Source organism: Hippocampus comes, unplaced genomic scaffold (assembly GCF_001891065.2).
Source record: "Hippocampus comes isolate QL1 unplaced genomic scaffold, H_comes_QL1_v1.1 scaffold158, whole genome shotgun sequence".
NCBI classification, from domain to species: domain Eukaryota; kingdom Metazoa; phylum Chordata; class Actinopteri; order Syngnathiformes; family Syngnathidae; genus Hippocampus; species Hippocampus comes.
In genome coordinates this window covers 209,288-231,291 of record NW_017805548.1, presented here as the reverse complement: position 1 = coordinate 231,291, position 22,004 = coordinate 209,288, and the positions used below count along the sequence as shown (strand labels likewise).

At 40.8% G+C, this 22,004-nt stretch overlaps 1 protein-coding gene and 1 long non-coding RNA gene across 4 annotated transcripts in view; one reads left to right on the top strand and one right to left on the bottom strand.

Moving 5' to 3' along the window:
* The window catches only part of LOC109521722 (uncharacterized), a 16,632-nt gene extending 10,727 nt beyond the window's left edge, over positions 1-5,905 (top strand). Inside the window, exon 3 of the long non-coding RNA XR_002169417.1 lies at positions 5,895-5,905. This is a non-coding gene — a long non-coding RNA (uncharacterized LOC109521722). The remainder of the gene's footprint in view (positions 1-5,894) is intronic.
* On the bottom strand, positions 1,693-22,004 carry LOC109521719 (insulin-like growth factor-binding protein 4). 3 transcript variants are annotated; one of them, XM_019879742.1, is made up of 5 exons: positions 21,494-22,002; positions 21,139-21,400; positions 12,396-12,559; positions 7,371-7,496; positions 1,693-4,035 (listed from the first exon to the last, which is right to left on the bottom strand). In XM_019879742.1, the coding sequence occupies exons 1-5, from the start codon at positions 21,494-21,496 to the stop codon at positions 3,898-3,900; spliced, it is 693 nt and encodes a 230-aa protein (XP_019735301.1). In that variant the 5' UTR covers positions 21,497-22,002; the 3' UTR covers positions 1,693-3,897. The 3 variants fall into 3 exon arrangements, with proteins under 3 accessions (XP_019735301.1, XP_019735300.1, XP_019735302.1); XM_019879741.1 differs by having other exon boundaries at positions 21,139-22,002; XM_019879743.1 differs by lacking the exon at positions 7,371-7,496 and having other exon boundaries at positions 21,139-22,004.

Below are 22,004 nucleotides of genomic sequence, written 5' to 3'. Positions count from 1 at the left end.
CCTCACAGAGCAGAGGTGCAGGGTTCGATTCTGGCTCCGGCCTTCCTGTGTGGAGTTTGCATGTTCTCTCCTGCCTGCATGGGTTTTCTCCGGGTACTCCAGTTTCCTCCCACATTCCAAAAACATGCATGGTAAGATAATGAAACACTCTAAATTGTTCCAAGGTGTGAGTGTGAGCGCGGATGGTTGTTCGTCTGTGTGCCGTGCGATTGGCTGGCAACTAGTTCGCCTACTGCCTGAAGACAGTTAGGACAGGCTCCAGCACGCCCGTGACCCTCGTGAGGATGAGCGGTTTGTGTAATGGCTAGATGTTTCGCAAGGCAGCAGTTGTCTTGGAAGAGTGTTTCGGGTTGTTATTGTGTTGGAATACTGCCCTGTGACCCAGTTTACCAAAGGAGGGTATTATGCTTTGCTTCAGTATGTCACAGTCCATGATGGCATTCGAGGTTCCCTCAATAAACTATAGCTCCCCAGTGCGGCCAAAACTAATGCAGCACCAGACCATGACACTCCCAGCACTATGCTCAACTGTAGACACGCCATCTAAAAAACATTTGAACCAAACTAGTACATCTTAGGGGCGGCCCGGTGGGCAAGTGGTTAGTGCATCCGCTTCACAGTGCAAGGTGCGGCCTTCCTGTGTGGAGTTTGCATGTTCCCCCGGTGCCTGCGTGGGTTTTCTCCGGATCCTCCAGTTTCCTCTCACATTCCAAAAACATGCATGCCAGGCTGATTGAACACTCTAAATTGTCCCTAGGTGTGAGTGTGAGCGCGGATGGTTGTTCGTCTGTGTGTGCCCTGCGATTGGCTGGCAACCAGTTCAGGGTGTCCCCCACCTACTGTCCGAAGACAGCTGGGATAGGCTCCAGCACACCCTGCGACCTTTGTGAGGATAAGCGGATCAGAAAATGGATGGATGGATGGATGGATTGGTCTTAACAAAAACTAACAAAATAACTAAAACAAAAACTTTGAAAACATTTTATTTCGCGAAAAAATGGAAAACGCTTCTTACACAACAAAAAGTAACAGAAACTTCATCTTACATTTATAAAGCGAACTAAACCAAACTAGAACTACAGCCAAAATGTCCTTGCAGAACAATTTGATGCCATGTGTGATGACTGGTCTGAGGACTGAAAGGGTGATGACCTCTGCAGCAGTGCTGGCAGGACTTGTACATCTATTTTTCAAAGACAACCTCTGGATAAGACGCAAGGCAAGTGCATGTAACTTCTTTGGTCGATCATGGTGAGGCATCTTCTGAGTGGAAGCTATCCTATCCATTTTTCTTGTGTTGTATTTATTATTTATTCCAGAATGCCTAGTAACATCAGGTGATTTATTAAAATGTATTCATGCCCACTGAACATTTTCACAAAAAAAAAAAAAAGACTTTGAAATTTGAAACGACTGAATGGTCTTCGCCACCGTTCTGCAGCTCCACCTCATAATGTTGGCAATCTTCTCATTGTCGAGGAGAGCAGTGCCCACACTTTTTCAGCATGCGAGCTACTTGTAAAATTACAAAATCCAAATGATCTACCCACTTTATTTTCTTATTTACGTGTTTGTTTAAAAATATAGTGTATTTAGAATTCTTTATATGTACACCATATATTTGTGTGTCAACTCGTTTCCAAACTGAAATCTTGTACCTGAGGATCCAAGTAACGACAACATCAGCAATGCGGTTTCTAAATGGGTTTAATTAATGCTTTACAATGTTTACATTTTTAATCAAATAAACAGTAACCGTGTAACTAATCATTTCATTGGATGCAAAAAAAAAAACTGGCTATCAGATTGTTGATCACTTCAGTGTTTGAATATAGCTGTCCTGTTGTGGACAAGAGACTCAAGATCTCTTTTCATCCTCGGACTGATTTTTATGCATGCAAACATTATGCCATTTTCTTCATCTTTTTTTTTTGTTAGGAAATGTGGTTACAGTTTAATACAGCAAAGTTAGAGATCAAGAGACATACAGTTTAAATACAGAGTTTATTTCGTTAGAATGCCTCAGAGAAAAAAGGCCAAGACAATCTGTTAGCGTTCTGAAAGACAAAGGCAGTTGGATAGATAAATGTTTTTGACCCTCTAGCAGTAAACAAATAGTCGCCGTTGACGTGCGGCTCCGCATTCAATGTCAACATCATTGTTAGTAGTCTTTGGGAAACTGGACTTTTTTTTGGTCTATCGTATTTTAAAGCTGCTGTGTCGATTCTTTCTGTCGAACCAACTTCTGTCTTTTTGTCAGTTTCTTGTGGTGAGTCCCCTGCTGATGCTTTCACAAGATTTATTTGAATGGCCAATGTTGGGGGTTTCTTTTTATAGTTGTACAGATCATGAGAGGAAAAATGGATGAAAAGATAAAATGTTTTACTTTGTGTGGATTTTCAGTCGGACCTTTCATCTTTCCTTGGTCGGAATTACTTTCAGACTTAATTAGGGTTGAGACATAAAAGACAGAGGAAATCAAGCATCATTATTGTACATAAATTCCAGAAACGTATCAGACTGTTGTTTATGCTCTTTTGTACAGAAAGAGGGAATGCATTCGCTATTTCTGTGAATGTAAATTTCACATTTTGGCACTTTTTCCCCACTTCGGGGTAAAGTTAAATTGAACCCCTGCGTTGTGCTCTCTTGTCATTTCCGTGATGTTGGATTACAAATGGGCATATGTAGAAGAATAAAAAAACATGTTTCCTTTCGAAATGAATGACTATCTTCTTCCATCACTGCGCTGCTGGACAACATTTATTCTTGGGCTTTAATCAACTTGACTTGAAGTGCTCTTGACTGTACTTTGAAAAATATTTCCACTCACTTACAGATGATAAACTGATTTAATCATCGATGTAAGGATGATAATAATGATGATCATTTCTTGCCCAAATAATTTTTCATACAACCTTACTTACTCTGCTTATGTTTCTGTGCAGATTTTCCACAAATGGCCAATATCGCATAGGAGTAGCACATTAAATAATTGCCCGAAAGTCTTTTGAGTCCCAATCAATCATGGTCCAAAAAATATAGACTGTGTATGGGTTGGTGCAATCAGTGCATGCCACCAGCCAAGAATTATATCAAACAGTCTGAAGAAAGTGTACGGGTTAATAATATATCAAAGAACTCACCAGAGTCATTTAGCATTTTAGCTGCAGATCGTGAAATAAGATGATTTTATCAATACTGTATTTCCCAGATATTTTTTTTTTTCCACTTCTTTCAGCCCAATATTCCATGACCTTGGGACCAGTGCGCAATAGACAAGTCGTTGGCAAAAAAGTGGGTAGGGTGCAGCGGTAAAACAGAGAAAAAAACAAATCTCTTCTGTGCTCTCACACATAGTAGCAACAGTTTAGTGGTATGCTTTTTCAAATTGTTCTTACTTTGCACATTTGCGTGGCTGTATAAATTGAATCATTGGGTTGCTCAAGGAAGAAGAGCATGGCCTTTCTCATTTTGCACTAACTTTATCTTCTGCTGTTAACTGGATGAATGAGCTGGACATGTATAACATGGTTGGTTTCCGGATCTTAATCTCTTGAATACTTGAGAAAATGAAACATTTCCCGTTTGTGCTTTTTGTTTTTTTTGTTTTTTTTACTGCCACCTGTTTTAGCACATACAGTATCAAATGACTACATGTTGTAATTTCACATTGTCAAAACAATACATGACAAGCGCCCAGAAGACTCACATACATCCAGAAACAAAGCTACGACATCAAAAACTCATTTCAATTTCAAACTCCTTTTGTTGCACGAGCTCAAGTAACGTAGGCCTCAAATGAAGTGAGACTGTGGGGCATCTTCTTTCGTAGATCAGCTCTTAAGCACCAGTTGAACTAAGCTGCTCCGTAACCCTCATTGAATCCTTTGCTTTTCAATCCCTCAGAGTAGCAGTCAGTAACTGGTGGCAGTCCAGTTCCCCTCGCAACTCGAGCGGGCCCGGCAGTCTCATGCCCGTCTTCTGATCCACGCACCAGCACTTTCCTCGCAGACCATCGCGTGCTGGATGGCACTGTGGGCAGAAATTTGAGTCAACCTTCTTAAACATTTCCTATGGCTGATATGATTAAATGTAATGTGAAATGTACAATAAGATTCCTGTTTGGTCTCCATTTAGTCACGTAATAAATGCAACAGACTAAACTGCAGTTTTTTAAGTTCATTACATAAACCAGGGGTGGGTAACTTAAATGCTAGAGGGGGCCACAATTTTTCATCAGTCCTCCTGGCGGGGACCATAGGACCATGTCCTTCCGATTGAGATACATGACAAAAATTCCATCTTAAAATATGGACAAAATATGTGCATAAGTGCAAAAATATATTTCATAATACAATCCTCAGTGCATGTAAAAAAGATCCAGCCTTCAACGAAAAAAAATCACAAAAATAGCCAGATGTGATTTTTGTGGATAAGCAACACTGGACAGCATTATTTTGTGCATTTTTTTCCACAAACATCAACTCAAAAATTTAAAGTACTATTTTTGTCCTGCATGTCATTCGAAATCTGAAAAAAAAAAGACAACTTGCTTTGTAGTATAAGACCGTGTGCAAGTGCAACTAAGTCATGTCTGCCATCTAGTGGTAAATTGTAATATTACAACTTAAAACAATACCGCGGGACTGCACAATTCACTGGCGATAAGTGAAAATAGTGAAAATCTGGCACAGTTGAGGCCAATTGAAATACATTTTGGAAATTTAGGAATTTCTTCATTGTGAGACGAATAAAGGTTTTCTATTATGTTTCGGTCTGGTTACGTTTGGTTTTGATTCCTCATGTGCCCTTTTTTCGCCACCTGTTGTCGTTATCAGTGTCCCTTGTGTGTAACCAATTAGCTCCCTCAACCCTTTGTGTCTTGTCCAGGTGTTTCTCGTTGTCTCGTCACTTAGCTTGTATTTAGTTGCATGAGTTTCTGCCAGTCTTTGTTGGGTCATTGTGAGCTGTAAGTATGTGAGCATACGTGTGCTCCTGTCATGTTTTGTTTCCTGTTGTAGTTTTGTTTGATACTTGTGATTTCCAGGCATTTTTTTGAGTACTTCGACTTAGTGTTTTTTTCATTGTACTTGTACTCCTGTGTGTATTTTTTGTTAAATACATTTTGGTCAATCCACTCTGCTCCTCCCTGCTTTTTGGGGTCCTCCAACTACCACCTTGCAAAACGTGACATTTTCTTATTCTTATTCATAAATATGTTTCTCTTTGTTTTTTGTAATTTAGGTGTTTTTTTTTGGGGGGGGGGGTAGGAATCACGGGTGCCGAGCCACAAGTATGGGGACGGGGGTTAACTGTAGTAGAGGAAACATGTCACAAATTCAACCCCCATACCCCCAACAACTACACACACACACTTGTATTTAAAAAAAATGGGGCGGGGGGGGCGTATAGGGATAATCAAGGGGGCACTCAGAGTGTGCCTGAGGGCTGCTACTTTCCTATCCCTGACAAACAATTCTCATTAGCTATCATTCATCTGTCTCCAGGGCTGACAAGCAAAATGTAATATCTTTGAGTCCTAAACTGATAAAAACCATTGTTCTGTCAAAAAGTAATACTTTGGGCCTGATAGAAGCAACAAGGAGCATTGGGTTGATTTTGTTTTTTTTTAACACTGGGTCTCCTTGCACAATCGATCACTCAAAATAAATACGAAAAAAATGAAATTGGAAATAAGCACGAGACAAGTCTTTCAAAGTTAAACACTGATCGCAAGCTGACGTGATGAGCTGTTGATAAATGCCGTTTTTTGCTGGGACAACAATGTTTACTGATAGAAATTCTTTAAGTTTGATCACTTAATGATTAGTATGTCTTGATGAGTAACTGAATCTTAAAAGAAATTGTTTCTACAGGACGTTACACAAAAGATAAAATATTTGAAAAATATTTTGGACGGCATATTTAGCAGGCCATTATAAGGCTAGTTAACAACACAGCAACTCTTCCATGACATCTTCTTAGTTTCCCTCATGACATTGGCTTTACTTCCCCGTACGTACATAGTTTCTAACTGTAAACACATTTCTCTGAATTTCTGCAGACAGGGACACAAATCATGTTGCGCAATCTGTTATGTTCCAAAATAATTGGGACAGGAGTGGATCCTACAAACGTAGAAAATAAGAGCCTATGTCAAAATTTAGTTTATTAACAGAAACAAAGCAGGACTGACAAAGTACACTCAGGACACTGGTAAACAAAGAACCAGGAAAATGCGGAACAAACCAAAATCGCTTGCAAAAAGCAAGGAACAAAAAACATGAATTGCTGGTCAACTCAAAGAACAAGGAAATCCAAAGCGCGACAATAACCACAAGAATTTAATACATGAAGAAAATACGATGAACAAACGTGGCGAGAAGCTATGAGGCCAAATGTCAAGAACATCTGTAAAATTAAGCACTTGGAGGCAGAGTCATGAGCAAGGCTAATAATCTGACACCTAGTTGTCGGTGAAGCATAACTTTTTAAAAGCAGTAGGTACTGAGGCTAGATTCGTATCAGGTGTGGCTTGCGAGGGAACGCCCACTCTCTAACTGGAGACTGAGGAAACAGGAGAGGATCATGACACAATCAGTATATGTCAGTCTGGTGGGGACTTATGCCTTCTCAGCTTTTCTTTGATTGCATACAAAGCTCAAAGCAAATTTATCTCTAGTCCCCCTCTCTCTCTCTCTCTCTCTCTCTCTCTCTCTCTCTCTCTCTCTCTCTCTCTCTCTCTCTCTCTCTCTCATTGCCTGTATTGTTGCGCTTATAAGGATTGTTGCAGAATCTTGGCAAAGCAGAAATACATCAAAGAAGCTATGTCCAAAAGCTATAAAGCAATCTTATCTCCAGTCTCTCTCTCTCTCTCTCTCTCTCTCTCTCTCTCTCTCTCTCTCTCTCTCTCTCTCTCTCTCTCCCCCCTCCCTCCCTGCATGTGCTTATAGGAATTGTTGCAGAATCTTGGCAAAGCAGAAATACTTAAAAGAAGCTATGTTCAAAAGCTACAAAATTATAGCAGCCATTGTTGCAATGATTCATGAGCCATTGAGTAGAATGCCTTTCATATGCACTGTTCACCTCTTGATTTCTGAAAAGGAAAATAAATCATATTTCGTGTGAGCTAAAAAAATAAATTAGTTCATTAAGACCTTGGTGATCTCAAAGGAGTGTCAACTTGGACACATTTTTGTTGATTTTGTACTCATAAGGCAATATTTAATCTGCTGCAGGCATGTTTTGTATTCTGGCTCCAAAACTGCTGATGTAGTTCGAAAGGAACTACTTGATGTATAAACATCAGCCTTTCATTTTCTGTCAGATTAATAACAGCCAGCAATTGTGTGCTTCATGTCACAGACCTGTTTGGCGTGGAAATCTCCATTCTTGTCACAGTTTGGAATGGGAATTGTGAAGAGATCATCATGGGTGCGGGAATTGGATGCCAATCTGTCCAGTGCTCTCTGGAGCTCAGCACGACATGGAGCCTGATGGGGGGGACGACACCATTGTCAGTGAACATTGAACTTGGCAATATGTACCAAACAATTGTGCTCATTCTCATCCATATGTATGGCTGTTGTTTCATAAAGTATGTCAGCGACAGGCCAATGGGGGGAAAAAAAGCATAATTATTCTGCATATTAAGCCATAATGCAATGAAGTGCCCCATTAAAAAAAAAAAAAAACGTCAAATTAAATTTATTGAAAAACTGCAAACCAGCAGTCACACATTTATTCACTTCTAACCAAATTGGAGTTTTACTCATTTCTTGTTGTTGTGCACTGTTTAAGTAGTCAATTCGTAAATGAACAAATCACTGTAAAATTTAGTCCAATGTCTAAATTAAGTCATTTTATGTTTGTTGTTGTGTGTTAGTTGCTTTTTTTGACAGCAGCAACAGTCACTCTTGCACAATATTGGTTACGCAAATAATGTTCTCAGCATGCAGGGTAACATATTCATAATAATTGTATTCAACAGAGCCACACTTGAACCGAACTTGCCTCCCATGAGCAAATTTGTGCTCAAATATTTTCACACACAGTGACACAGGCATCAGATTTACACATCTGCACCTCATACACTACTATCATAGATACATAAATACAGTACATACAATACACTTACGTTTGGACTTCAACCTTCATATTTGTAAGTTATTGTTGATTTGGGGAAAGTATTTTATGATGAGGTTTTGGTCAAACCAATATATTTCTGACCGATATTTTCAATACATTAACTATGCTGCATATATTGTTCAAGGTCGTGTGAGTTGGAACCTATCGTATCAAGAAAGGCGGCAACACCATCGACTGACTCGTCGCCAGCAGATTCACACAATCACTGAGAGGGAATTTAACACACGCTGCTTGCATGGAAGTCAGGTCAGTGACTATGTTTACGTTAATCTTGACTTGTTCCTTTCGAAATACTGATTTTTTCCCCCCCTTTCTCTGTTACGTATCAGTTATGTAAGGCATTTATCATTTGTTTGTTCCAAGCTTTTATGAATATGAACATGCTGTCCAGAAATAGTCACTGCCAGACGGAAGCCTCCGATGTCCAAATTCGGTCAATTTAATAGTTTGTTTTATTTATTTATTTATTTTTGCTCATTCTGTTTTTTTTTTTCATTTTTACGAATTGTTGGCCAATCTAAAATTGTTGAAAACTGCCTGTTCTCTTTGAGGTGAATGTCTCACCAAACATGCCATTTTTGGGGTTTTCCTGAAAAGTGGTGATTTTGGAGGAGGAACGATTCCCCTCAATGCCAGTGAAAGTGCAGGGTGTGTGGAGTTTTTGTTTAAAAGTAGAATATGTATTTTAGGGCTTGTTGTTTGCTTGTTTGTTTGTTTTTTTTTTGTCATTAACAACTCCTAATTAATGTGGTTTAAAAAGTATGGGAAACATACTCACGATGGAAAATAATTCATTTTATGACTCAAAATTATCTGTCATTCATTGAAAGACTTTTTGACACTTTTTTAAGATATGAATGCTTAAGTCATGTACAATTTCTAACCTGATTCACGTACTTTGGATGAATGGAAGATATTTCATAAACCACCTGCTGGAGTTGCAGCCGCTTCTATGAGCTTTTCGCAGCTTTTTACAGTTGCCTGCCGCTATTCGTGGCATAGTGTGACCGGGCTGGCCTGCAAATCCGTGTGGAATTGAAGCCCAATGATATGAATTGCATTTACAACCTGCCCTCAAATTCTTCCGGAAATGATGATAAACATGAAATATATATTTTACACGGAAAAATGGGGGTAATTGAGGAATGAAATCCCGGAGGAAAAAAAAAATTAAAACAAAAGCAATCACGAAAAATTCAATTTGGCGATTGACAAACCGCGAGTGTACAATGACTGTGCCACTTCAACTTACCGACAGAGCGCCACTCCCTTGCTAAAAAAACGTAAATAAAAAACAGAATGCAATGATTTGCAAATTTTCAACCTCGAGTCAGTTGTATACACCACGAACACAAGATATTAAATGTTGAAACTGAATAACGTTATTGGGGTTTTTTTCTGCAAATATTTTCAAAATATGTTCCAAAAAAGCTCAAACAGGGGGAAAAAGACAAGGAAACTTGAGGAATGGTAAAAAAAAAACCCAAAACAAAACAAGAAAAGACCTGTATAGAAAATTCCACACGTACAGGAAATATGTGAGTAGAATGAGTGTGTATAAATGGAGCATATCCGAAAGGCTCAGCCATTCACAAGTAAGGATAGGGAAAGGTTCCAAAGTTTTTGAACAACCGGAAGAGCAAATACTGTATTCTGACAGTTTAAGAACAATGTTTATCAACGTACATGAGTGAAAATCTTCGGGATTTCATCATCTATGGTCCATAACATCACCGAAAGATTCAGAGAATCTGTAAAACTCTGCACGTAAGTGGCAACAGTGAATGCCCATGACCTTTAATCCCTGAGATGGCACTGCATTAAAAAAAAAAAAAAAGTCACATTGTGCCAAGTTTATTGCCAGGCTGGGCTCAGGAACCCTTCAGAAAACCATTGCCAGTGAACACAGTTTGTTGCTACATTTATAAAGGCAAGTTATAATTCTATCATGCAAAGCTAAGCCATATATCAACAACATCCAGAAACGCTGATTGCTTCTCTGGGCCTGAGCTCATCGAAGGTGGACCGATGCAAAGTGGAAAAGCGTTCTGTGGTCTGACGAGTCCATATTTCTAATTGTTTTTGGAAATTATGGACGTTGTGTCCTCTGGGCCAAAAAGGAAAACAACCATCCAGACTGTTATGGATGCAAAATTCAAAAGCCAGCATCTGTGATGGTATGGGGCTGTGTTGGTCCAATGGCATGGCTAATTACACATCTGCGAAGGCACCATTATTTCTGAAAGGTGTGCAGTATATAGGTTTTTGAGCAACATATGCTGCCATCCAAGTAACGACTTTTTCAGGGATATCAGGGCTCATTTCAGCAAGACGATGCTGCACAAGTTGTTACAACAGCACGGTTAAAGACTGAGTAAGAAGCAGTGTTCACACGGCACACATTTGCATTGGTGCTGAACTGATGTATTTTGTTGCGATATATCTTAGACCGGTGTAAATTTTGTGGAGCGTTCACACGTATAAAGTTGCTTACTAAAGAGAAGCGTGTTAAACCCGGTGCAGCCCCACTTGCGTTCACACGGCAGTTTCTGCGGCCGTGCAATACGATAATAATACGTAGCGAGTCTACCCCTGTAGCGTTCACACGTCCCATTTTATATCGGTGCTGCCCCGCAAGCTAGCATTTACTCCGTAGTAAATTTTTAAACCACCTCCTGAGCAGAGTTGAATTTGCTCCGGTTTAAGCTGTTTTCAGGGGCTACACCGGTATAACTTTGTACGTGTGAACGCTCTACGGGGGGCAGCCCCGGTGCTACACCGGAGTAAAAGTTGCCGTGTGAACACCCCTTAAGACTGGCCTGCCAGCAGTTCAATCCTGTCTCCCATTGAAAATGTCGGATACATTATGAAGCGCAATGTAGGACAACAGAGACTTCGGACTGTTGAGCAATTGAAGTTGTACATCAAGCAAGAATGGGAAAGAATTCCACCTACAAGCTTCAGCAATTCAAATGAAGAATCCTCAGTTCCCAAATGCTGAGTGCTAGAGTTTTGTTCATAGGAAATATGATTTAAAACATTGGTAAACATGCCCCTATGCAAGCTTTTTGTAACATGTTGCAGGCATCAAATTCAAAATGAGTGAATATTTGTGTGTAACAAAACAATATATATTACCAGTTTTAACATCTTGTCTTTGTTGTGTATTCAACTGACAATAGGAAGAAAAGAGTTTGCAAATCATTGCATTCCATTTTTATTCACATTTTACACAACGTCCCACCTTCACCGGGAATAGGGTTTGTGGGTGAGGAAATTCAAACTGGCAACTATTATTTGATGGCGGGTCGAGGTCAGGGATCATATATATCCGTCAGTTCTATGCTTTTCTCTCTCCTGAATCATATATTGTATTACTTCATTAGCAACCAGCAACGACCTTTCTTGCTATTCTCTGAGAAAATATAAAGCCCGATAGGTTTAGTTTTGTTGTGTTCTGTTTAGATCCAAAGCATAACAGTAGCATTGAGCGAGTGCAGGTGTTAGCATAACTTGAAAACTGCTTGTTCACATGACAACAGCTTTTGTCTCTCATGCACGTTGTCGTATTGTTTTAAGGTTTGTTTTTTTCAGACAATTGTCCTTGTTTTTCCAGTGAAAAGAAAAATCTCTTACCTTGCTGACAGTTTCAGCAGTCACTTCGGCCTTCATCGGAACTTGACGAAGCTTCGACGAAGGCTGAAGTGACTGCCAGAGTCCCAGCTGAAACTGTCAACAAGGTAAAAGATTTTTTTCCTGACTGGAATAAACCATTGTCTGAAAAAAAAAAAGAAACCTTAAACCTATTTTAACTAATACGACAATGTGAATGTCATAGCGCAAAATGTTGGCCTATCATATGGCTTCATTCTGATGCTTCCTTTCGTCAATACTGAGGTCTTCGATGCACATTCATGCGTACGGTATGTTATTTAAAATCACTCTCTACCTGGGGCTAGAGGACAACATGAATTATTGTCTCTCTCTTTACACAAAATGCTATCAGCACACGTTATTAGACAGGTTCCATTGTTAACTAACATGGAAAGACACGCGTTACTGTCTGTTCCTTGTTTTCTTTCGTGACTTATCGAATCAACTTGATATACCTCACCTATTAATATTCCTGTTTTCAGTTCTGGGTGTAAAGTAACCTCTAATCTCATGCAGTACAGTTTGGGAATCCCTGCTCGAGAGATGAGTGTGTTATTCTTTAGATATAATAAAATGATGCTTTTGCTCACCAGCGCTGCCTTGGCTTCCTCCCTCGCCGTGTTGCTTCTCTGATTTGTAGATTTTGGTGGGTGTCGGGCCAGGGTCTTCTGTATGCAGCGTTTGTCTTGTGGACTGCAACGGATATTGCTGTTGTTTGGGTGCTCCAGGATGATTTCATCCTGCCGTTCCATCACTAAAGGCAGCAAGAAATCAGACAAATCAATCAATCAGACTTACACTTTGTCAAAGTTACTTTCTTCCTATTATAATACTGTACACGCGGTCCTATGCTCACTGCCTCCTGCTTCATAATAACTCCAGCCATGTCACGATTTATTAGGTAATTTATATGACAGCTCCCCTATTGCGGCGTGTACCACATTCACCTCTGTATGCCGAGTTCTGTGGCCCTTCAGGCAGCCAGCTGCTTCCTGAGGAAATGTCCCCTCCCTCTTCATCCTACATCCCTCCAGATGGAGGTTGTTAAAGCGTATTTGCACTTGCATTTGTCATACTGTAAGTGGACACTGCTGTGTGTGTGTGTGTGTGTGTGTGTGTGTGTGTGTGTGTGTGTGTGTGTGTGTGTGTGTGTGTGTGTGCGCGCGTGCATGTGCACCTCACTGTGCACACATCCACACTCATTTCACCTGTGGCTTGTGAGACTTGGCAGTGTTTTGTTCTTCCAGCTTATTACCTGTGGCGTTTTATAGACTGGCGCTGGAATCAAAGCAGGCTAAACTATAAAAGCTGTAGATTTGCGCTTTGCTTGCTATACGAGGTCCCCGCCTGCAGGCATCCAATTAAACACTGTTGGCAAAGAGAAAGACAGAGAGGGCAGTTCTGTTCTCTGCTAACCCTTTGCATAATGATTTTGCTTTGGATTTTTTTTCTTTTTTTCTTTTTTTTTTTTTTTTTATTTATGCCATCTTTGTTTCGACACGCTGTGGAAATATTAGAAGAGCACAGTGTTGCTTTTTGACTCTTGATGGCAGAAACAATGAATGTGTTTGTATTAACATGCCTGCAAACCATGAACAGAGTACATGTACTTTTGCAAAATATGCAGTAATTTAATGCAAATGTTTCAGTAAGCTCGCCGTGGTGTAAAAGTAATGCGATTTTCTAAACTGTCTCTCTTGGCGTGTCTGAGGAATGGTGTCATTTCTGTATTTCTACCATCGCTGCTTTTAATCTTCGCTCATCAGCACTTCCTATCGCAAGCGCCAGCATTGTTTCAGTGGTTTCCTTCATCCAAAGTTGTGAATTCTTCTCTTTTTTTCTGTTCGTATACTTCCGATTGCATGCACTGTTACTGCACAGAGCAGTGTGATTTGGGAGTAGGTCAAAAGTGAGATGTCTAGTTTGTTGCTTCAATTGCTATTTTTCTTGTGCGCTAGCAAAAACTTTTTTAATTAGGATATTGTGATCTTCTATTTTGTTGATACTCTTGGGTTCATCATTCGTAAAAAAAATTCCTCATTATGAATGAAATTGCATCATGATTATGTTGTTATATTTAATACTTATTTGCCACAATTTTGATTTTAAAATATATATATATTTTCACATGATGTTATACTACATTCTTTCACTAGCTAAATGAGGATTATTCTGATTTTAAAAAAATAGCATTTGTATCACATTTGAATGGAAAATTAAATGTTCTCGAAGGAGTAGAAATAAATACATTATGCATTACAATTGCTTTGCCTTTATTGAGTGACTGTAACAAAAAACAACATTCTATCTATACTGTATGTTATAAAATATCTTAAATCTTCTGGGTCAAAAGTAACCCAAATCGGGTCAAATAGCTAACCCAGCTCTGGGTCTAAAAGAGACCGAGTCATTGCTGGGTTATTTACATTTAGCACATGGGGAGAGATTTTGACCCAACTAGGGTTAAATGCTGATTAGAAGAAGAAGAAACTTTGCCCATCATGGGTCACCACAGCAAGTCACTTGTATGATGTTTGACACCAGATGCCCTTCCTGACACATCCCACACATTTTCCATGGGTGATCCCCAGCCCGATGAACACCAATCGCATCCCTCTCTCCAAAGTCAGTGCTGTTACTACAACCACTTCCAACATTTGATCTTATATTAGATTTACTTCAACTTACCGGTACTTAGAAATGGCGACCAGTTTCATTTCTTGAGCAGATCTGAATCCAACCTTCAACGCAATCTGTTCAGTCCAAATAATTAACGCACCCTTGGGTTAAAGTAACTAAAATCAATCTGCTCAAAAGCCACAGTTATGAAGCAAGTGGGTTAGGAAAACAACCCAGCTGTTTTTACTGTCCAGTCATATCCTCCTGACTACCAGTAGTTCTAATTTGTCCTCTGTAGAGGACATTTGTGAACCTAAATATCTCCCACCCAGTGCCTCCAATCGCATTAACTCCTTTTGTTACACTAAAGAGGACATTCAGTGCTTTCCAATGATACCAAATTTGTAGGGGTTAGAAAAAGTAAGAAAATGGCTTCCCTCAGTGCAAGCACTTTTTATGGGAAGAGGAAAAGTAATACTTTTTATCAACCACATTTTGTCTTGAAATGCTGTTGGCATTTTAATTATAAGACTCTTATGAACACGTTAAAGTGTTGTTTGAGTTGTTTTAAGTGTATTTGAGCCTGTTTAAAAAATGTAGTGGGATTTCAAAAATTTTTTTGGAGGAGTCCAATTACTTCACATAGATTGGGGAATGTCAAAATAAATGTGATTGGACAACATTTTTTTTCCTGGTAGTCAGGAGGATATAGAAGGACTTAGATTCCCCAATTAACCCAGAAATAAATGTATCTCTTCTTATCACATTGAAATGTTCAATTTGGGGACTTTTTCAGGCACCCAAGGACACCTAAGGTAATACCATCAAATTTAGACAAAGGGTTGTCCTAAATCTAAGGTTGAACTCAAGCTGACCCAAGATGAGTTCAAATCAGTACAAATCTTTTCAGCATGTTCACAATTTTTATCTTGAGCCTACTTGTGGAGCGACACACAACCAGTAACAGAAGAGATTCCCTCAGTCCGATCCACTGATTGATTTGACATTTCTCATACAAGTCCATCAAACTGTTCTACAAAAAAATACATTGTTCACTTAAAATAAGTGTACCATGAAGTGTTTGATTGATTGTTAAACGTCAAAAGACAAGGCAAGGTCAATATGTGTTTTCTTTCAGCGCTGCAGCAGACACTTTCCTCACATCTGACCAAATGACTCGACTATTATTTAAAACCAAATGACCCAGAATGGCTGCGGTAGCCTGGGTCAAAGGTCAGCCCTCTGAGAATGTTACTCATCAGCGCTCTTTGTGATGTCCACCTCAAATCCCTCAGAGCAAGTCAATAAAGCAACTAGACACCCTAAACGCAAGGCTCTATAAAGGTGGACTGAAAGAAACATATTTCACTATTTCTTGGTGCAGGTTTGAAAACTCCACTGCTGAACCCACAGAGCCCGCACAGAAGTCAGAACAGTGAACCGCTACACGATCATTGACCAGGTTTAACATGATTCCAGCTTTAAATAATCTTAACGTCACATTTTTACATTTGTTTTATACCTCTGAATGTCTCGAATGGATGATTTATGATTGGCACTAGAGCTGCCTTTGCCATGGTTGAAATATGGTGTGGTTTGCTTTGGATCACGAGCCTTTTTTTTTTTTTCACGGCACTTCTCTTTTTTTTCTGTTGCTTTCATTGTGGTCCAACTTAATCTTGGTTTCATCTTCAAAGAACCTCATTCCAGAATTGTGAGTGTGTTATATGTTTGAAGCCCACTGCATTTATAGGAAAATGTTTATTAATTTTGGTCTTCTCTGTCAACTTCAATTACTTTTGCAGGTTTTGAGGATTATGTAAAATGATAGCTGCAACTCCTAAATAGGATTTTTTTGTTAAACCTCAAATCAAAGCTGAAAGGCTTCACTTCAGTTGCACTGTCAAGTTTGTCAAAATACATTGTCGTGAAAGAAAAACTGGTGTAATTGATGGAAATTACATTATTTCTTAGACGGTCTACAGTCCACATAAAGAAACAACACGAATCAAGCAAAGCCTAATTCTTAGGGTAAAAAAAAAGATCAATATATGACTCATGGGAGGATAAAAATAATATATTGATTGTATGTCGGGGTCGCTGATGATGTAGTGGTACACACGCCGGACTTGTGTGCGAGTAACGTGAGAGCGGTTCCCACTCAGTGATCGCGTGAAGGGTTGTTTGTCTCTCTGTTCCCTGCAACTGACTGGTGACCAATTCAGAGTGTAGTCTGCCTTCTGCCCAAAGTCAGCTGGGATAACATCCAGCAACTCTGCTGTTCAGGATAAGCGGTGTTGAAAATGGACGGATGTGGCACATACACCGATTATTCAGCACAAGCAATGATTCTTTTTGTTGTTGTTAATTATTTGGCAGAGAGTTCAAAAGCCACCCAGACTTTCTTCAAGGAAACGGGAACGCCCTTTTCAGAGTCAACAGCAAATGTCGCCAAAACAGCAATCAATAATATAGCCGGATCCAAATCTAAAGGAATTGTAACAACACTCTTCAATAAAATCAATGTGTGGTGTAACATTACCCGGAAAGCAGGGAGTTCTCTTAATTTGCTCAATCCAAAACCAAATAGGAAACCAAAAGAAATTTCCAAAAGGAAAAAACCTGTTGCTCGTGCTACATTGCCACATGCTGCTCTAACCACTCCCCAGTGTTCCCGCTAATGCCAAACCAGATCCCTGGGTGTATTCTGTGTTTTTAAGTCAGAAATCCGCCAAGAGCTGGACAGGGATTTGTTTGTTAGACGGTTGATTTAATCCATAAGAAGCAATACAGTACATCTGAAGAGATTTGAAGAAGGCACATTGTATAAGATTCTTTTGAACTTCAAATGTCTTTTTGAGATTCTTCAAATAAAATAACTGAGCAGGGATCACAGAACTTGAAACTGAATGTAAAATAATGAATTCATCTTGGTAATAAGCAGATTTCTGGCTACGTTGTACGATTAGTTAAAAACAATTCAGTGGCCTTGACGTCCAATATTCTTAAAGAAATTTGGTAACAGCAATTAGCCAAATACAAATACAGAATAAAAAGTCTTCCGGATGGATCATCATCCAATAAACTTGTCCACCCCCCACCCCCCAAAAAAAATAAATAAATAAAATTTTGATCAAAATCTTTGCGATCTGTAAAACAAACCAAATTTTGTGAACTGCAGACTAGAGGGTGACACGAGAATGGATATTGACTATTTCCCCATCCCACTCCCACAGAAAAGAATCCCATCCCGTCCCAGTTCTGGACCGTAGTTTAAAAATATATATAGAATATATAATTATAATTATAATTAAAATAACTGTGTACAGTCCCGTCCTATCCCGGTGAAAACGATTCCCACTCTTGTACCACTCCCATTTTGGAGGTCAACTGCGTTAAAAAAATACAACAGCTAAAACTGCATTCGACTCATTGATTGAACATTTTGTCACCCCTTTTCTCCTCATGGACTCTCCCAAGTTTTTAATTACTAGATGCTTCCTGCTCACATCTCATCCCATGAAGTTTTTATCCTTTGCATTCTGGTGATTAAAGGTAAAGTTCATTCCCATCCCGTGGGAATGCTGCGGGGTTACCGAATAAATGTCACCATCAACTGAAGACCAATGCGAGTGTTTTCCTACATATAGCCTCGTCTGATATTCACACTTTCCTCTGTGTTCTTAAAGAAATCTTACGATTCTTTGAGAAGAAAAGAAAATAATGTGAAGTTGTTGTTTTTTTCAGAGATAGATGTGAATAGGTGGATAGATGGATAGATAGATGGACAGAGAGGGAGATGGATAGATGGAAAAATGGATATACTGTATGCATCCAGCCAGGGGTCGCAGGAGTGCTGGAGCCTCTCCCAGCTGTCTTCGGGCGGTAGGCGGGGGACACCCTGAACTGGTTGTCAGCCAATCGCAGGGCACACACAGACCGATAACCATTTGCACTCACAATCACACCTGGGGACAATTTCAAGTGTTCCATTAACCTGCTATGCATATTTTTGGGACGTGGGAGGAAACCGGTGTACCCGCAGAAAACCCATGCAGGCACGGGAAAAACATGCAAACTCCACACAGGAAGGCTGGAGGCTGGAATCGAACCCCAAACCTCTGCACTATGACACAGACGTGCTATTTGGTGCAAGCTAATAATCACCCCGAGATTCACTGTCTTTCAGAAAGGTCAGCATTGGATTATTTGTGGATCTCTTGGCTGCAGCACGACGAGGGGTCCCGTGTGCACAAAAGGACTGCTAGTAGCTGATCATATTTACTCCTGCATAAGAGCCACAGCTGTACAAATGCGCTGCAGCACCCCGAGTAAGCAAATACACAAGACTAAGGTCGGTTTGAGAGGCATTTATGAAATCCCCAATTAATACCAAGACAGTAGACATGTTGAACAACACAATTTCTAAAACATAAGATGGGTTAACAGAAATGCAGGGCTGAACTTCACAGATCTTCGATTAAGCTTTTCATCACTTACATCCATATCCATGTGTATAATGTTTTTCAGAAAAGGAAGAATTTGTGTGTCGCAACGGTGAAGACTTGATCGGAATGTCGGTCCGGATGCCAACGCACACAAATTGACTTATTCTGAGTATTAGCATAGACGGGCTTTCAAAGAAGGGGACGTTATCACAAAATCTGCCTTAAACCTTGATAGATGATAGCAGTGCTTGGAATTTGGCTTCACTGGAAACATGGTGGAAATAATAAATTGATGGCCTACAATATATGGTTGATCCTGGCTTGCTGTTGAGACCTGCTGCTATTACAGATTCCTTCCAAGTGAATTCTCTTGGATTTAAAAAAAACATTTTCTCTTTTTATCCAGAGTGTTCATTGCTTACTGTGAGTCAGTAGAATTCACCTCCTTGTTTAATAACATATAAATCTATTCTGACTCGAGTTTCTTTCCACCTTTCTCCCATGCTCATTTGCACTGGCTCCACACCGCGATGAATATATAAATCATTCTTGTGCTGTGGATCTGAGTTGCTGCCCAGCAGAAAATTGATTTACCGTGCAGTGGGCACATCGCCTTCACTTTGTTTTGATCCCGAGGGTAATAAGAAGCGTAGAGCCGAACAGAACTAAGTGGTCAGATTTCAGCACATCAAAAGACTTTTGAACTCAGCAAGTGAACCCTTGGCCTTTTTAACAAGTTCAAACCCCCTCGTGGGTAATTTTCAGTTCAGTCGCTGTTGAAGAAACTCTGAATCTGGTCAGCGCTAGAAGAGCCCTCCTATTTTTTTTTATCATGCTCCAAACAGCTTTCCTCGTCTTTCTGATTCCATTTAGTCACGCTATGTGCTGGCCTAACCTATGCTGGCCCTGCACGGAGAGCAGAAGGCTCTCATTTCAGCTCTGGCAGAATGAGTGCTGATGAGCTCATCCTCCTGCAGGAGCTGGACGTGGTGGGCGATGCATTCGAAGGCTTGTTAGGGAATTGGGGGTGGGGGTGGGGGGTGAGTGTGTGTGTGTGTGGGGGGGGGGGCAATGGAAACAGATGCTGCACTGGAGATGAGTGTCCTGGCAGTTTTCTAATGACGGATCCAAGTCTTTGTTGTTCTGGCTGGAGCCAAAAGCCCGTGCATTTACCAGTTTATTCAAGCAACACGGGACCAGTATGTGGATAGATTGGATCAAATAAAAGAACCACCTCTGTGACACTTAATAACAATTGCCTCACACAGTCACAGAAATCAACACCACTCTTATTTGTTTGCAATAGAAAAAGACAGAAAAGAGTTGATACTATTACATCAGTAGGGAGAAGTTAAAGTCCATTGAACTGGAACGGGATATGCAGATAAGGCATCCCAAATTGTAGGATTAAAAACAGACCTAAAAGTATACAATAGGAAAACAGCAAAGACAAAAATACTAAATCTGTCCCAGGGTGTGAGATCAAGACATCAGGGACAGATACAAATTCAGACCTTTTGCAGCAGTAGGATGATAAATAAAAGAGCACCAAGTCAATTACTGATTGCAGAGAGCTCTATTAGCCCCAGACTAGCCACACTCCATTACAGTCTTTTGATACCGCAGCTTTTATTGCCTCCTCACAGTACACACACACACACACACACACACACACACACACACACAGGCGTCGACGCTCACATTCCCACAACCACCACAATGATTTTCACAGCCTGCACAATCTCAGGATTTGAGACATTGACATGATTTAGTTAATGCGCACGCACACACACACACACACACACACACACACACACACACACACACACACACAACACACACCTTTTAATATCACTTCAATAAATGTGTATTTTGAAAACTCTTAACTTGTAGGTCAAAAGGTCACACGGACCGCACGCTCGAGCAGCAGATGTCTCCAACACGAGCTCGCCGCGCGTCCACGCCTACACCAGCTATCACCACAGCACTCTGCTTTGGATCCTGCTGCAGGGCCCCTTTCGCAGCAAGTGGTTGCAAGACAACAGGGGAACTGTGTGCATGCCCCCAACAGACCGTGCAGAAGGAGCTGCTGTGTGGGCCGTAGCTAAGATCAGTGTAAACAAGACGTCTCAAACCACTCCCAGGTAACCTCAATATCCAGCAGTGGGTCCACAAAGTGCCAGCCAAGGCACAGTGACTGTCAGTGACTAACTTGAGATCACCGCTCTTGATAAGAAACGAAAAGATAACTTGTGAAGAAGCTCACCTGAGTTGTCCTCCATCTCCCTCTCATCGGTGCACATGCCCTGGCCATGCATGAGCGAGTGTAGTGGTCGCTCGATACCCTGTGGCGGGTAGCAGCGCAGCCCAGTACCACATCGCGGCGAGTAGACACCACAGTGTGCCCCTTTCGGCAGGGCACATGTGGGGCAGCAGCCGCAGCCAGGCTCGCGCACCGTCTCGTCACAGTTTTCCGGCAGTTGACAGCTGGCTAGCCTCTCCTCGGAACACACCGGGCAGCGGATGGCCTGGTCGGACAAGCACAGTGCCACTAGCATCAAAGTGGCAAAAGCCCACAGGCCCCAGTAGGATGGAGCCACCGCCACACCACCCTCACGCACCATGGCAGCCTGCAGGCAGTCCTATGCACCGGACACTTTACGTTCCTAGTGGTGTTCAGGTTTAGGTCACTTTTCGAATTCTCAACAGCAGATTGGAGCCCAACGAGGGGACAGGAGTTGAGAGAAACTCTTTGTCCAGGATGGTCTTTGATATTTTCGGCTAGGGACACAATGCCTCGTCTGTAATGCTTCTCAGTCCCACTGGTTCAGTGGAACAGCATTGAAATAGAAGCTTGCTCTTGATCTGCTCGGCTGGCAGATGGAGTGATGATAAGAACTAGGTTTTGTGATGTCAAAACGAATATCCACCAGCGTGTTCAGGTGAGCCCGTTCCTCAAGTCCAGAGTCTTGCTACTTTCGGCCGAAACACCCAAAAATCAGGCCTACAAGTGTCCACTGGTAAAATCATCAAAAGGCAATGTTTTGAATAACAACCGCAGTCTGTCCTCTTGCTGGTGTGCAGTGCAAAGAACTGGCGCCTGAGAATGGCTCAACTTGAGTGGCTCTCTTT

Coding starts and splice junctions, on each gene's coding strand:
- LOC109521719 (XM_019879741.1), bottom strand. CDS start 21,496: ATGGTGCGTGAGGGTGGTGTGGCGGTGGCTCCATCCTACTGGGGCCTG. Junction 12,560..21,138: donor GGAGATGGAGGACAACTCAG/GTGAGCTTCTTC, acceptor TGCTGCCTTTAG/TGATGGAACGGCAGGATGAA. Junction 7,497..12,395: donor AGGAAGCCAAGGCAGCGCTG/GTGAGCAAAAGC, acceptor CCCCCCCATCAG/GCTCCATGTCGTGCTGAGCT.